The sequence below is a fragment of the Diabrotica undecimpunctata genome, chromosome 2 (assembly GCF_040954645.1).
Source record: "Diabrotica undecimpunctata isolate CICGRU chromosome 2, icDiaUnde3, whole genome shotgun sequence".
In the NCBI taxonomy this organism is placed as follows: domain Eukaryota; kingdom Metazoa; phylum Arthropoda; class Insecta; order Coleoptera; family Chrysomelidae; genus Diabrotica; species Diabrotica undecimpunctata.
The window spans coordinates 17,602,086-17,619,495 of record NC_092804.1 but is presented as its reverse complement, the minus strand read 5'-3'; the positions used below and the strand labels follow the sequence as shown (position 1 = coordinate 17,619,495).

At 33.7% G+C, this 17,410-nt stretch overlaps 1 protein-coding gene across 1 annotated transcript; it reads right to left on the bottom strand.

Annotated features, from left to right (window-relative positions):
- Positions 1-256: 256 nt before the first annotated feature.
- Positions 257-16,073, bottom strand: LOC140433211 (aldo-keto reductase family 1 member A1-like). The gene is made up of 5 exons (XM_072521249.1): positions 15,856-16,073; positions 9,260-9,607; positions 5,480-5,727; positions 2,408-2,671; positions 257-391 (listed from the first exon to the last, which is right to left on the bottom strand). Exons 1-5 carry the CDS (start codon positions 15,925-15,927, stop codon positions 337-339), a joined length of 987 nt encoding a protein of 328 aa, XP_072377350.1. The 5' UTR covers positions 15,928-16,073; the 3' UTR covers positions 257-336.
- Between the last annotated feature and the right edge of the window lie 1,337 nt (positions 16,074-17,410).

Below are 17,410 nucleotides of genomic sequence, written 5' to 3'. Positions count from 1 at the left end.
CTGCGACCTCATTTATAGTAATCTAAAACTATATTTGGACTTACTTGAGGAGATAACTACCTTTTAGAATTAGTGAATGTTATATCAAAGCGATCTTTGGAAGGATTTTAAGATCAAGCATTAATTTCCGTAGTCTTCCATACGCTATTTTTTACAAAATCATTGGTAACACTCGTATAATTAAACTTTATGCAGTTTGAAATCGCTATCTCGTTATTTATCTTCTCATAACAACATATTTGATGAAAATCAATAATACAGGGAGTGAAAAGGAACTTTTATTGTCACACGTGCTTAAAAATAAATGTGTTTATATGATTATAAAAGTATATTCTGCTATTCTGAAGCTTTACTAAAAGTAGGCCACGGCCATTCAAGCTGATCTGCTAACCTAAAATATGATAATAATTTAATAATAATAATTGATTATTTTACTATGATTTAATCTACTACATTGTTACAAGAGTTGTTAAGATAATATTCTTGTTGAGATTACTGCCACATCTTAAATCTGTACGAAGAAAAATAACTTGGATAATAGGACTTTTCATCAAAAAGCAATTTCAGCCATTTTTTTAACATACATTTTGTAAACAAACAGGTTAGGTTCGTAATATAAGTAATATAGATAATTAATACAAAAAATATAAAAGAAAGTCTAGTTATTGAAAAAAATAAAAGACACAATTAGCAAATCAATTTTTTTAATCGATATTATGATAGATACCTGTACGAAAAGGAACAACGAAGCGGTATTGTTACGGAATATGTAAGAGTCATACACGCTCTAAATCATTTAAAGACAATACATATATTATGTTACTTATAAATTTTCTCAAGCCTTTATTTTTATAAGCAATGTCTTTATTAAATAAAAAATAAATATTTAATAAATATTTCTTTATAAATTGATAAACGTACGACGTATAATATATATTATACGTCATTGTCAAATCTGTCTGTACAGGGCGGCTGATGAAAAGTCCTATGAACGGGTGAATCACACGATACTGTAGATTTCCCACCATTTTCGAACGGTGAATACAATAAAATACAGCTCAGTGATTCTAAAAATGCCGGTGGAGGGTCACGTATAATACGTGCACCAAAGAATATAGCATATATAGACGCATATACATAGACGTATGTGTCCATATTCTTTGCAAGCTCAGTCGGTGTCAGTTTAGTCGATGTCAGAGAGACAAAGTATTAGAAGTGAAATCCACGTTCCAATATTGCATTGAGCATGAGGACGAATCATTTATTTCGAACCGTGTGAGCCGTGTGTGAGTTTTGTGAAAGCGGTTGAAAAAAAGTGAAGACTATAGTGGTTAAAAAATATAAGAAATTAGACTAATTTGAACCTACATGCACTGTTTCGTGTTGCACAAGATAAACATTACTTCGCTCATATTCGTAATATGGAAGCTATTCCAGGGGGAACACCATTGTAGTTTAAAAAAATCGGGATAGGGTCTTGCAGGTCTAACAGGTAAGCGTATAGTGCTAGTGGAGGCATTTAAAAGAAGGAAAAACATATTTCTTGCATCCAAGGGACAACGTGAAAAGGACAAAGGGGGAAAGAACTAGATAAAATTCATAAATTTTGACGTATATAGGGAAAAGTATCACTATGAATATAGTTGGTATAATGGCATAGATAGAGAAATGAAAGAGAATCTGCTAGACATTGTAAGAACCTTGTTGAATGTTGTATGTGTATGCCCTTCAAGTTAGACTGGGTAAGAATGAAAGAAAAGCTTTCTATGATCAATAAGGGGACACACTTAGAGATATTCTAAAAGAGGGAAGAGTAATATTAGGAGATTATTTTAGTGCACATTTGGATCAATCCAAAAGAAGATATCAAGCGATAAATGAGGGACAAAAAAACCTAGAACTTGATGATACTAAGGAAATCAAAGGCACTGAAAAATGTAAATACTCAGGATTCATACTTGCAAAAAACGGAACCACTGAAGAGGAAATACCCAGCAAATTAACGCAGGTAAGAATATGTATTAGAGAAATAAACGGCTTACTATGAGATCACCAGTAACACAAAAAGAGAATTTATGATGCTATAGTATGGTGTAGAAAACTGGATAATAATAATAATATAGATATAAAACGAAGGATGGCACTGGAACAAGGTATACTGAGCTAGATAAAAGAAAAACGTTTAATTTGGTATGAACACGTAAGGAGAGAAGATCAATTGAGATGGATATCAAACATCTAGGAATGGAGTCCAATAGGAAGAAAAAGAAGAGTTAGACTACGAAGAAAATGGAGCAATGAACAAACGAGTGGTTACTTCCCTTATATCTATGTCGTTAAATGCTAACCGCCAACTTAATCTCTTTAATTTGTAGTAAACAAAAAGAGAAGCGCACTAAAAACTTACTTTGGAGATAATACGGAGTAATCTACAATACGAGCTGCTTCACCAACGTCCAGAGCTAACAGCTGTTCCATATCTTCTTCGTTGATCGAAAAATCGAATACGTCAAAGTTTTCTTCTATTCTGGAAGGTGTCACACTCTTCGGTATCACTACGATATCTCTCTGCAGTTGGAATCGTAAAAGAATTTGAGCTGCAGTCTTTTCGTATTTTTCGGCGACTGCTATCACAGTGGGGTCTTGCATCAAATTTGGTATATCTCTTTGTCTAAAAAATAAAGAAATTATTGCAGTATATAGTCAAGAAAATTAAGGCCTACATAGTGGAAAATATATTAGAAAGAACGTCATCATCATAATACTTGTACATTTCCATGGAAGCTGTATCTGTCTTTGCTTGAAAATCTTTTTTTGTGTATGGAATCCGTTTATTTTCTAAGACATTGATGCTTTCTGCAGCTCAAAGTATATTTGACCTTGTTGGTTTTAGCTGTCCAATATCTCTATTCCCCAAACTGTTGCTACAGAAATTTTTGGGAAAAGCGCCATGCATGGGATGCTCCAGTTGAGAATGGAATGACTGAGGAATTTTGTAAATGGGTTATTTATCTTCCTGAACGGTCGAGTATTAAGATTTCACGCTGGATTCAGGCTGGACTCATGGAAGCTGGTCACTGCAGCTAGCACATAAGATCAGATGCAAGTAAGAAAGCTTGTGCGGCCGTAGTAATTTTAAGAGTTGTTCGGAACGATGATGTTTCAATTTTTCTTGTAGCAGCTAAGAGTCGTGTTGCGCCGTTAAAAAAAATTCTATACCCATTATAGATGTTTGGAACTGTTGGCAGCCACTATTGGTACTAGACTTTATCAATCAAAATGTTGAGTGTTATTGCTCTAGTGATTTCACTACTGTTCTTTCTTGGATTCAACGTAAGGATGACTGCTCTGTTTTTGTTTTTAATAGAGTTCAGGAGATTAGAAATTTGGCCAATCCTGGGCTTTGGAAATATGCACCTGGTTTTCTCAACCTTCGACTCTCGATCGTGGGAGGGCCCAGAACGGTTGTACAGAAACGGAAATGATTGGCCCTAACAAAAAGTAGAGGATGATGAAGAAGTTTGTATCGAGAAATAGAAAAAAGCCAGTTCGTCACTATTGAACATGACTTCTGACGATTGAATGATAGATTGGGCGCTACGATTTTGTTATAATACAAGAAATTCAAATGAAAAACGTATGAGTGAATTGGTCGCTGAGGAAACCGATAAAACCAAAATGTTTGTATTAAAGCTAGTACAGAACGAAGCATTCGGTTCAGATACGAAACGAATTTACTCGCTAAACACATTTGTCGACGAATTTATAGATACTTATACATTTAAAGATTCGCATTACTAAGAGACTTGACATGGAAAATTTTCGTGTGCCTATCTTACTTCCGGGTGAAGATTTTATAATGTTAAGTTAATTTTGGGCTTACACAAAAGCTACGTAAACACACAAGGACTACTTAGTTTGCTCCGTAAAAAATATTGGACTTTAGGGGGGATCGTGCGGTCTATTTTAAAAGAAAGAGTCATATACAAGAGACAAGAAGGGAAATTGTTCGACGTAAAAACGCCTTCGCTGTCTCCGATATAGTTCGGGATGCTAAAGTATTTGAAATTTCCGGAGGGAGCTTAGCTTTTTACTTGAAACCGGGCGAGAAAGCATGGGTTTGTTCATCCTCTTGTGTCATTTATCGTGCAGTATATCTGTAACTCGTTACCTTTTTTTCAACAAATGCCTTTACACAAGCTATCGTCGCTTTATTGCAAGGCGAGGACGATCGAGAACGGTTTATAGTGACAATGCAACAAAGTATACGGGATTCGAAAACGCGCTTAAGCAACTGTACTGGAATACTATCGCGAAATATAGTCCTACACAACGTATTAAGTGGAGTTTTAACCCCCTACAGCTGCATGATGGGGTGAATTTTGGAAGCGATTAATAGGTATTGTGAAAGGACTTTTGCGAAAAGTTTTGGGTCAAGCTCCTTTCCATTATAAAGACCAATTTTCCATTCCATTCCAATTTTTGTGTGATTGTGAGAGTATAGGCAACAAATTCCGTTGCTGTATCTGTCGGATGATCTTGCTGAGTTAACCGCGGTAATACAGGTATATTTTGAGTGAACAAGTCAGTTACAAGTTACCGGATTGTGATTTTCTAGAGCAGAATTCTCTCACATGCAAAATATGACGTTTACACGAGTTGAGAAATCATTTGCGAAAAAGGTTTCGAGCTGAATATGTGACTTAACTCAAATAAGAAATGTAGAAGACGAAATTGTCTAAAGTGTCTATCGGGATGTCGTTTTAGTAGGTGATAGAGATGACCAGGTGCGGTAAGTTCGTCTTGCAACCGCACAAGGCCAACATCTGAGACTATTGCAAAGGCTTTACCCGGTGGAAGTCGTTGGGGTAGTTATTTCTGGTAAGAATGTCCCCAGTAATGCTATAGCCTGTAGAAGTAATGTGGTTCCACAGAGTGTGCCACAAGAAAACGTTTGTCAGGTCCGGGTTGAACAAGAATCAAATGAAAAGTGGGCGGGAGTGATAAAAAACAGCACCAGACTTAAATGAAAGATATACGCGAAGTGGGCGTGTGGTGTAAACTCCTTTAAGATTCAAGTGCTGTTTTCTTACTTGTAATTTTTCGCGACTCTCTGTATTTTGTAGAGAAATTGTGTGAAATTTCTCAAGGTGGGAGGATGTCGAGTTTGTCTACTTAAAAAGTCCTCTAATCAAAGCCCTTAATTTCATCTCTCACGCCGAAAATTGTTATGAAGTAATAACATTTAACAACTTCCTGTCACCGCTTAGTCATAATTTTTAGATATAGGGACAGGGAACTTAGAATGTTATAAATAATATTGCATAGTATTTGAGTTGGTAGCACCAAATGATAATAATAATAAAAATAAAATTTATGTATTTAAGTAATTTTTGTAATTTTAATTCATTTTCTATTACATATTTTCGAACCCGGGTTAAACTTAACAGTGCATGTTGACAAACAAAAGTATACTTACGATCTTCCTATTGAGCTTAAAAATTGATTGAACATTGGACACCCAAAGGGAGAATAACCTACAACGACTATATCGCGGTCTTGGCAATAGTAAACTAAATCTCTTTGTTGTAAATATATGTGATTTTCTATTTGTAAACACGCCGGTTTGATTCTAGCTTCATTGTAAATTCTATTCAATTGGCTTATATTAAAATTTGATAGACCTATAGCCTTTGCCCGGCCAGCGTCCACTTGTTCTTCTATTTTCTGAAATAAATATAAATAAAAACATGGTAAATTTGTAAAAACGTATATAAAAAAGGTTGTTTATCTTTTGTTACTAATAGAAACATGTGAATAAAAGCAATATTTGTATATTGTAATGTTAATTTTAATTTATTAGAATCTTCTAACACTAACACTAAAACACAATTAATTTATAACATTTATTTACTTAACCTCCCAAAACCTGACCACCTTAAAATTTATTCAAAAATGTTTTTCTTTTCAATTTAGTAAAATAAAATGGGTTAAGATACAACATAGTTTTTTTATAACAAGCATTTTTGTTTAAAATATAGCTAAGTTGCCGTAAATAGCTGTCTAAATATTCATACGCTAGGCTTTCACAAAACTACGATTTTATTATTAGAAATTATACAATAAAAAAGTAATTAGACTGACAGAATTCTTAATAACAGCTGGATTTACGTAAAACAATACACAGGAGCAGCGTTCCTTGATGTAAGCAAAACCTTCTACAGAGTCTGGCATAAAGGCATAATATACAAAATGAGAGACTACGGATACAGTGAGGCCATGACGAGACTGATCTCTTCATACTTTAGCAGCCTAAGCTTCAGGGTACGAATAGGACAAGTACTATCCGAGCATGGAGCTTCGGAGGCTGGAGTGTCACAGGGAGCAGTCCTGTCACCCCTAATGTATACAATATACACCGCAGATGTTCCAGGAACACTACTCAGCCTTTATGCAGGCGACACAGCGATTGCGGCCAAACACAGAAACTTAGAAGTAGCGGTCAACAATTTACAGACAGCATTGGATAACATTGAAGAATGGTGTATACAATGGAAAATAGCAATCAATTCAGAAAAGACACAAGCAATCATATTAAAAAAGAAAAGAGAAACCCCAGAGGAACAGCTGTTAGTGCCAGATAATCCCATCGAATGGAAAAAAAGAAGCGAAATACCTAGGAGTCACTATGGACCAAGGCTTAACCTTCATGGAACACAGTCATCCAAAAAACAGCAACAGCCAGAGCAGCAATAAGAGGACTCATAGGTAGAAAAAGCAAACTGCGCATAAACACGAAAATGAGACTGATAAACAGCATCATACTTCCAATAATCACATATGCATCTCTCGCATGGGAACACATAAGCAATTCAAATAAAAAGAAAATACAAGCAGCCCACAATAACATACTCAGAGAAGCGGCAAATGTACCCAGATACGTCGCTGAACGCTTTCTATTTAGAGAACTGCAACAAGTAAGGGTAATAGATAAAATGGCAGAAAAAGCCAGAATTAGGTTTGCGGAATTAGAGAATCATCCAAGCCCGATCCTGCGAGAGATAATAAGATATGATGCGTTCCATCGATGGAAGCACAAAAGACCAAAACAGCAAATCCTGGCAAACACATATGGTCTAGATAATTCGTAGGTCTATCAACAGAAGAAGCTCCAGCACGCAGCACTTGAAATTTTATTAAATGATGTTTATTTTCAGGACAACCTTCAAAAAAATAATAAAAATAAATAAATAAAGGCTTTAGCCACCAAAAAATTTAAAAAATACTAACAAAAAGGCGACAGCCATCCAAAAAAAAAATTAACAAAACTCCAAAACCTGGATATGAAGGGCTCACATCCTCGGACACCGAGTCGCCGAACTGGGTGTAGCCCGGAGCGAAGACTCGAGGACCGAGCAAGAAATTTCAGTTCGATGATAACTCGAGTTAATACACCTCGCTCCAATGAATTGTTACACCCAAACGTAATTTTTAGGGGTGAACATGTCTCACAGGCTGGGTTTACTTAAACTGCTTGCTTGCTTGAACGTTTACAAAGAAAAAAACCTCTCTGTGTTTGATTTTTGATCGGCCAATGATCAAGTCTGTTACATCGAACTTCATCAAGGACATTTGAGGTTCTTTGAGGTGTAAGAGTACGAGGTTTAGGTGGTAAGAGTATAAGGCAAAATCCTATTGGTCGAATTAAATCTATTTGTTTGATCTTTGGCTCAATATTTCTGAATAAGACCCATGGCGACCTCCCAACTCGATTATTTTCTCGTAACTCGTTTATTTTTTGTTTTTAAATTAGAACCCTCTTCTAACTCTTCTTTAAAATGCAAGGGTTTACACGAACGTCTTGTTTTTTCGACTTTTAATTTTTTAGGCTTTGGTATGTTCTTTGCTGATAAACTTGTTCTCATTTTTAAAGTTGAGGGTTCCAAATTCTATTCAATCCTTTCACGGTCGTGTTTAATTATTTTCACTGAGAACTTTCTGCTAGTAGACCAGGGCCCAATAAATTCACGCTTTTAGTATACACCAAATTTTCTTCCTCTGAAACTTCATTGACATTCTTTTGATACAAAGGTATCCTCAATTGAAACGACTTTCACATTTTTTTCCATTCTCAAACAGGAAATGTATTAAAAAACTCATCAGGTAATTCCATAACGTTATTTAACTTTGAAGCAGACATTTCTTGGATTAACGACTTTTTCAAGTGCAGCCCAAACCAGTTCAACCGGATTTAAATCCGGATAGTACGGTGGCAGTCAGAATAGAGTAATAGGTTGAGTTTACCGAAAGTACAAGCTGAATATAGCCGCAAATGTCAAAAATATTTCGGTTTGGCAGTGTTGACATGTTTTTATAATGCATATGTGGTATGTTTCAAATATAAAGATATAAAGCTTTTAAAAAGTACATTTTGATTATACTATTTTATGAGTTCTGCAACTTTTAATTTATATGAAGCAATAACGAGTAGATATTTGTCTCTTTCGAGATTAATTGCAAACATTTGTTGTAATCTCTCAACTGCTGATTTGACGATTGCCAAATCTATCTCCTAATCTATCCAAGGGTAATAGCTAAAAAATGTCTAAGAACTAACTGCAATTAATCTCTAAAGAAACAAATATTTACTCCTTGTTGTTTTATATAAATCAAAAATTGCAGAATTCATAACATAATATAAACAAAATGTACTTTTCTAAAGCTTTATCTTTTTATATTTGAAGCATACAGCATCTACATTATAAAAACATGCTAACACTGCGAACGCAACTGCTAACGAAATTTTTTGTTCCATGTTTGACATTTGCGGCTATAATCAGCCTGTACTTTCGGTAAACTCAGTAATAATATAAAATTTGGTCAACGCGCAAAAGGCTATTTCGAGCTTGTCGTACTCTACTGGATTGTGAATAATCTCAGTTTAACTGTCCATCGTATTTTCAACACATATATGTAGATTTTTAATTTGGGAGCTTTGTATTATTTATGACTTCGGTGTTTATCTAATAAAAATCATACTGAGTTTAAACGAGAAAAGTTATTAAAAGAACTGAATCGATTTTTCAACGATAGCAGAAACTAAAAAATTATTTTTCTTCACGTCGGCGTCCCATTGTAACCTGTAGTATGTAATAATATTAACTAATTATTATTTATTAAATAATTAACAATATGAGTATGTAATATTCTCATAATGTTAATTTCTGTCACTACAGTATAAGAATTAAATTATAAATACCTTCCATAGAGCAATATGATCAGTTTCAACAAACTGAGCGTTATCCAAACCATCATCGTAATTCATATGTACCGGGAACTGAACCAAGTACATATCCACGTAATCCATTTGTAAGTTTTCCAAAGACTTCAACATATATTCTTCAACAAGATCTTCGTGGACTCCAAAAATTGGCAGCTTTGTGGTAATAAAAACTTCTTCTCTCGTTAATTTTTCTTCCGTAATAAATTCGTTGACGATCTTGCCGATTATATGTTCGTTGTCGTAGAAATAAGCAGTGTCTATGTGACGGTAACCAGTTTCTAGAGCTGCTCGTAATGCTTCTTCTAGTTCTGTTTCGTCCGAACACTGCAATCAAATCAATATAATTTATGTAAATTAAGATTTTTTAGAGCAAACTCAAAGTTTTGATAATATTGTTATAACGTACGTGACTCTTAAGGCCTGTGTAAGATCTTACAGAAGGGATCCTTTACAGAAAAATGTAAGCGGTTATGAGGTAATACTTTGGTTGCATTTGTAGTGCATTTGATATATTGCGACTGGGATGATGCTGATCTAAAAGGTATTCAGGCATCAAATGTCCAAACAAAGGTGGCGTAGGGCATGGGCGACACAGCCCAAGGCCTCGCGGTCCGAGGGACCTCACGCCATGGAGATTTATGTATTACTTAAACCTAAGCCATGAATGTGCCGAAAAAGTACTTGCGTCGCTGTCGCTCGCGAGAAATACCGCTTCAATGCACGTCACCACTGGCCTAAAAAAGGGTATCCCCCTGAAAGTGCGTTCCTGTCTCTTGCAAAGAATTTCTGCTGCACATCGCCACCCAAAACAAAATAGGGTATTTCCCGTTCGTCAAACAGAAGCCTCCCCCTGCACACCGTGATATTCTATTTAAGAAAAAAAAACTGTTGTTCACTGTTTCAAAACGCTGTTTGGTAACTAGCCTAGTACTTAACTATTGATTTATTGTTTGTGATGTGAAGAAAAACTGGTGTACAGCTAGATTACGAGCAGCCAATTTAAAAATTTAGCACTGTAAAAAGTAGAAAATTTCTGTTCCTGTAATATTTAAATTAAATTGTTTTTTTAACGTTGGTAAGTCTTATCCTAATATCCTAAATATATTTAGGTGAGTTGTAAGTTTGACTAGATTTTGCATGAATAAAAGTTCAATAATGAAATGACACATGTTTTTTGTTTTAAAAAATCTGTCTTTACGCGGAGCAGAGGGCCTCGCAAAATGTATCTTGCCCACATAAAATTATGATCTTGCGCCGCCACTGTGTCCAAAAATCTTTTCAGTCGATAATATTGAAAAAAAAAACCTCAAATATATCGAAAATAATATTGAAATGATGGCATGGGCTGAGGTAAAATATTCCGGAAGCAAAGTGAGTTTCCGGATGAAGAGTATTATATGAGGAACAACATAGAAAATTTTTGCTTGCACTGGATATCGAAGGTAAAAGCGATACTAAAACAAAATATCGAAGCAGTGGCGGATCCAAGGGGTCGGTAGGGGCCATCGGCCCTCCTGTTTATCCAAGATAATTAATTTTTTGTAATTATATATAAATATTATAAAAACATTAAGTTTTTTTTCAAATGGATAATTATAAATTTTTTAAAATTACAATATATGAATTATATAAATATATTTTATTAGTACCGGACTATTACCGTATAGTAGAAAATAAAAAAATATATATTAATTTTTTATTTTATTAAAATTTTTCACTAAAAATATTTTATTGGGTAATTTTTTTGTTTTTGATTATAACTTTCATTATTTAAATATTTAAAAAAAATATATGTAAATAATTTATTGATCATCCATAATATTATGGTATATACAGAGGGGCTGAAGCCTAAACTCGTCTAAATCAATAATTAACTCATTTCTTCCGTGGATAAAATCGATATATAAATTCGAATAAAACTGCGAATGCCCTTATGTCCAACGTAGAAGCGTGTGACAAAAAATATTAAAGTTATTATAAATGTTTATAAGCTAAAAAGTCAGCTCTTTTCCAAACTGTTTTTTAATAACAAATTTAATAAAATGTTAAAGGTTTTTAATATACCTTAAAAATGAAACCTCAAAGAATCGACTGCTATTTACAAAAAACCTTTAGAGTGGCTGTTTGGGCAAGTGCAGTTGTTTAAATAGTCGCTTTCTGGGATATATAAATTAAATAACGTATAAAATATTTTAGTCCAGTCGTCAGAGAGTTGGCCTCTAAAAATCATACGAACAACAACCAAGAATATTAATTTTGGGACCCCAAAAAAAATGCAAAAAACGCAAAAAAATGAATTTACCAAGAATGTGTACGCCGTACACGCCGTATGTAAGGCGACATGAAATTGAAGATACTTAAAGATAAAAACGACAGAAAGAAAAGAAAGAGGTGGAATCGGTCGAAACTAAATACAGATAATGTAAACAGAAAATTCTGCAGTAAATTAGAAGAAAAACTACTAGTCCTAAAACCATCAAACATAGATAAAACATGGGAAGACATAAAAGATAGTATCTTAACAACAGCAGAGGAGACGATAGGACTAATGGAAGACAATAAAAGAAAGGATTGGTACGATGAAGAATGCGAGCAAGCTAGTAAAGACAAGGACAAAGCAAGACACAGGTGGGTGGCCACAGGGAAACAAGAAGATCTCCTACACTATAAAGAGAAGAAGAAAGAGTCAGACAAATGCTGCAAAACAAAAAAGAAGAAATGGATCGAAGAATTACTGCAGGAACTCGAAGCCAATAGTAATGACAATGCAAGACTATACAAATACATAAAATCACAGAGAAAAAAAGAGATACCGGCAAATATTGGAAAAATGGAATGGGAAACACACTATAGAGAACTGTTTAAAAAGAAAGACGAGGCTGAAAATGCAGAAAATGAAGAACAAACAGAAAATAGGAATGGAGAACAATCAGAGCCTCCCTCATACAGCGAAGTATTGGCGACCATAAACAGATTAAAGACAAGGAAAGCAGCAGGACCAGACGACATTATAAATGAGTTCTTCAAGAAAGGGGGAGAGGAACTAGCCCACAGAATCCACAACCTAATAGAACGAATATGGGAAGAAGAACGCATGCCGAACGACTGGAATTGTGGTCTGATAACCCCAATCCCTAAAAAAGGCGACAAGACAAAATGCACTAACTACAGGGGAATCACGTTATTAAATACAATGTACAAAATATTAACTAATTTGATCAGACAAAGAATAGAAAAAGAAACTAGAACAAAAATAGGTGAATACCAACATGGATTCAGGGAAGGTAAGTCAACAATAGATGCAATACACATTGTAACGCAAATCGTCGAAAAAAGTTACGAGCACGGAATAGATCTACATATACTGTTTATTGACTACAAGCAAGCTTTTGACAGTGTAATAAGGGAGGAGCTAATTAAGGATATGAATCAATTAGGCATCCAAGAAAAACTAATAAGTCTCACGAAAATGACGATGAAGGAATCCAAGGCACGAATCTTAACAAGGGAAGGCCCGTCAGATGAAGTACACATGGAGGTAGGTGTCAGACAGGGAGACTCCCTGTCAACAACATTATTTAACATTGCCATAGAGGGGGCAGTAAGAGCAGCCAAAATTATGGGAACGATTATCGAATCTTCAGCCCAACTGATAGCGTATGCAGACGATATTGCACTGGTTACTAGAGATTTAAAAACCATGCAGAACATAATATTAATACTAGATAAAGAAGCAAAGAAGAGAGGGCTAGTAATAAACCAAAGCAAAACGAAATACCTCAAGTGTTCAAGAGAGAATACGAACATAGAGAAAGAAATTAAGCTTGGTGCATATACATTTGAAAGAGTACACCGTTTCAAATACCTGGGAGTGATGGTGAATGACCGAAATGATAGAACGGATGAAATAAATGAACGCATCCTACTGGGTAATAAAACCTACTGGAATTACCAAAAATTCCTGAAAGAAAAGTACATTAGTAAGAAAACCAAATTAAAAATTTACAAGACTGCAATCAGTCCATTGATCACCTATGGTGCAGAGACGATGTGCCTAACACAAAAAGATGAAATGAGGTTGGAAATCCTAGAGAGAAAGATAATTCGACGAATAATGGGACCGGTAAGAATAAGTGTAGGCGAATTTAGAAGATTAACCAATGAAGAAATTAAAGAAGTCATCGAGGGTGAAGACATAATCAAGTTCGTGAAAACGCAAAGGCTCAGGTGGCTGGGACACACAGAAAGAGCTAACCCAGACTCTACCCTAAAGCGAATAACTGGATGGAGACCAACAACAAAGAGACCAAAGGGGAGACCCAAAACAAGATGGAGAGATCAAGTCTTAGGAGACATAAAGAAGCTGAGAATCTACAATTGGAAGGAGCGCTGTAAGGACCGGAAAGAATGGAGGAAAATTGTAGACAGGGCCAAGTCACACACGCTGAATTATCTGTTCTCTTAGAAACAACGCTTGAAACGATCGTCGATTTTGAATGTCAGTTATGCGCGCGAAATGAATGTTTATTAAAACTTGTATCAACTTGACGGTAAAAATTCGATATCTTTTAATCCAAGTGTCATATCGGCAAAATTTAAGATGCGTTTTAAAGGTAAAGACTACAGCTTTCGTATACCGTTTTTGTATTTTGCCGAGAATAAACTCAGTTTTTATAAAGGTGTTAAATAAATAAATGTGGCGCAATTTTTGCCACTTTTTACGATTCTCGTTAGATCAATAAAATTGATCAGTTTATTTCTAGCCGTAGTAAAATTTCCATTTTTAGAGATCAGTCCTTAAAACCTATGACACGAAATTTCAATTTTGAGTTGTGGCAACAAATATGAGGTATTTGAAATATAAATAAAAACGCCGAATTTAATGTTTTACATTCAAACGATCGCAGGTAGCTGGAAATGCATCCAAAGAGACGTTTTTGGTGTAGTTTCTAGCAGAAGTTTGGTTCTTTTGAAAAACGTACTGGTGTAATTGAAAAAAAGTTTTAAATGTTTTAGATCGTTTGTTACGTGAAAGTTTAAATCCAGTGTTTTTTAAGCATATTTCAAATGCTTCACATTTGTTCCCAAAACTCTAATTAAACTAAAAACTAAAATTTCATGCTTTAGCTTTTACAGGCTCTAGAAATCGAAACTTCATAGTGTCCAGTCAATGAAAGGGATATATTGTATTGATATCATGAGAATCATCAAAATATGGCAAAAATTTCGCCACGTTGATTTATTTAACAACTTGATAAAATCTGAGTTTATTTGCGGCAAAATACAAAAATTGCATAAGAAAGCTGAACTCTTTACCAAAACGCATCTTGATTTTTATCGATAGGACACTTAGATCAAAAGACGAGCTAATACAAATTTTATTGAACATTGATTTCGCGCGTAACTGTCATTCAAAATCGACGGTCGTTTCAAGCGTTGTTTGTGAGAGAACGATTCATTCTACACAAAAAGTGCTAATGAAGATTTTTGTTTAAAATTATCTCAGCTACATTTTTTATTTAAAATATTTTTTTCTACGGCGTACAGGTTCTTGGTATTTCGTGTTTCTTGGTATTAAAAAATCGATTTTTTACCCCCCTAAGAGGGGGGTTTTAGGGAAAGGCCGGGGGAAAAGTAATCAATTTTGTTGCATCTTTTTTGGGTCCCAAAATTAATATTCCCGACAAAATTCAACTTGTTCGTATGATTTTTAGAGGTTCAGAGGCATTTTCGTCTCTGGCGACTGAAGTATTTAGTCGATCTGTATGAAATTTAGCACATTTTATTAACTTATTAACTGCCATAATTGTAAGTATTTATATTACATGTCATTATGCAAAAAAACAAAGTTATTAACAGTCATAAATTAATGCAAAACTAAGGTTTTTTGCCATCATCTCGGTCAGTTGTTTTTGGATTTAACTTTTATTTAAATAATTGTTCCCTAAAATGTATAAGAAACGTTTTATATGCATAAAATATACTTTTTTTTACTTTTAAGATTGTTAAAAAAAAACAAAGCAATCAGCTGTACTTCTTTACGGATTTGTCATCAGCTACCCCCATATACCTTTTAGAATCTTCAAATATCAAAGATTTTTACGTGAAATTAAAGATTTTGTTACAGACAAACTGGTAATAGAATATCTAGAAATGCTAAGAATGTACAAAATCTGTATTTTTTAAAACAGTTTCCGATGTGAAAGTGGAAACATGAAATACAATGTTCCAAGTTAACAAATCTCATTATATAATAGTTATAAAAGTAAAGTGTCACAAAAAAATACATAGTTTCAAACCAATATAAAGAGATGCATTTTAAAGTATCCGATCGTTAATGCGTAGTTAAATTTCCAACTATTTGTGCTACCAAGTCACGGAAAAGGAAAGAGAAGAAGAGCTACTTAACATAAAACCTGAGTGCCTAGATTGACACAGATATATTCAGTGCTGCAGATGACAAAGTGCAAAGATTATTTTAAATTCCATTAAAAAGTAACTTATTAAAATGATTAAAAATAATAAACAATTAAAAACAAAATAGCATAAATAAATTTATCAAAAATACTTACGAGCCACGTCCCTAAGCCAATCGAGGGCATTTTCTGTCCTTCACCCACTTCCATATACATTTGAACGGCCATGTTACGACTGACAAGACACAATCTCAAATAACCCCCTATCTTCCTTCTCCAACTTCCCACGCTCAAAAGACACGTACATTCCAATACATATTTAATGGCAAACTCCAAAAAGATGCGCAATTTTACTCGAGTTTTCGAAATTAACTTTTCAGGTGGGCATTCCCAATTAAAAATTTACGAAATAATAAAACGGTCTAGGTCTCGATCGATTTTTATTTTTCTGACGTAGCGTAATCGGAGATATTTTTAGAAAGATAATAACATATTACTTCACAAACTATATTAATAATTCCTTTTTTCATCCCTTTGGTAAACTAATAGTTTAAAACGATCTAAAACCCATTGAAAGCCTTGATATTTTAAAAACGGAAAGACAAACTAGCCATAGGATTGTCACTAAAACTCAGATCACAAATAAAACAAAAAGATGATACAGTAGATGGTACAGTAGACTTAAAATTCAAACAATATTTTTAAAATTAAATAAAGTAACTTCATTATTTGTATTTTAAACAAATTATATTATTATTAAAATATTTCAAGAAATTATTATGTTTACTTCTGACAGTCCTGTCAAATTCGGACGACACAATAATTTACTAATAAAATATAAATAAATATCATTTAATAGTACATTTAATTCTAATATAAACTAAATAAAATGTTTAAAAATAATTATTATATTTAAATGAAATTGTTTTAAAACGAGAATTGTTATAAAAAGTTAAATAGTTGACTCAATATTGTTATTAATTGGATGACATTTACGACTTTTAAATTTTGACAATCGTTACGAATCGAATCTTTCATTGATATTTATTTTTTAAATTTTTTACTTCTCATTTAATGTCTGTATTTTGTTACTTATATTTATTAATATATATATATATATATATATATATATATATATATATATATATATATATATAGGTATATATAGATATATATATATATATATATATATATATATATATATATATATATATATATATATATATATATATATATATATATATATATATATATCAACGAAATGATTGAGAGTAGTGAATCGATTTGAAGAACCGCTATTTCGTGACGTCTTCTCGTGACGCTCGCTTTAGCATTTTACTATAGAGACAAAAGTAATACAACGCCAGTATAAAAGCTTTGCTTCAAAATGGTTTATTTCTAAAAAAATCTGTGATATATTTGGTATTTTTGAAAACAATCTTTAATTTTTCAAGACAACAGCCTTAAGAGTACATCACAAATAGTTACATGCCCATTGAGATCTTAAGGGTTTGACTCTTGTGCTACAAAATGCATATCTTCTACGAATTGTTCTAACGGGCTGACGAAAATGAAGTAAATTTAAGTGTTGGATACAATAGACGACTTATATTATCTAAAGACTCTCCATCATTGTGGAAGATTGGCACGGGCTCGGCAATATTTGAGGCTGTGGCGCCATTGAAGAGAGAGTATTTACTTATGTCATGTC

Bases quoted from the DNA above. Each gene is read 5' to 3' on its own strand.
- LOC140433211 (XM_072521249.1), bottom strand. From the start codon at position 15,927: ATGGCCGTTCAAATGTATATGGAAGTGGGTGAAGGACAGAAAATGCCC. The intron at 9,608-15,855 runs GTAAGTATTTTT...ATTTGATTGCAG, and splicing joins TTGGCTTAGGGACGTGGCTC to TGTTCGGACGAAACAGAACT. The intron at 5,728-9,259 runs GTATTTATAATT...TATTTATTTCAG, and splicing joins ATCATATTGCTCTATGGAAG to AAAATAGAAGAACAAGTGGA.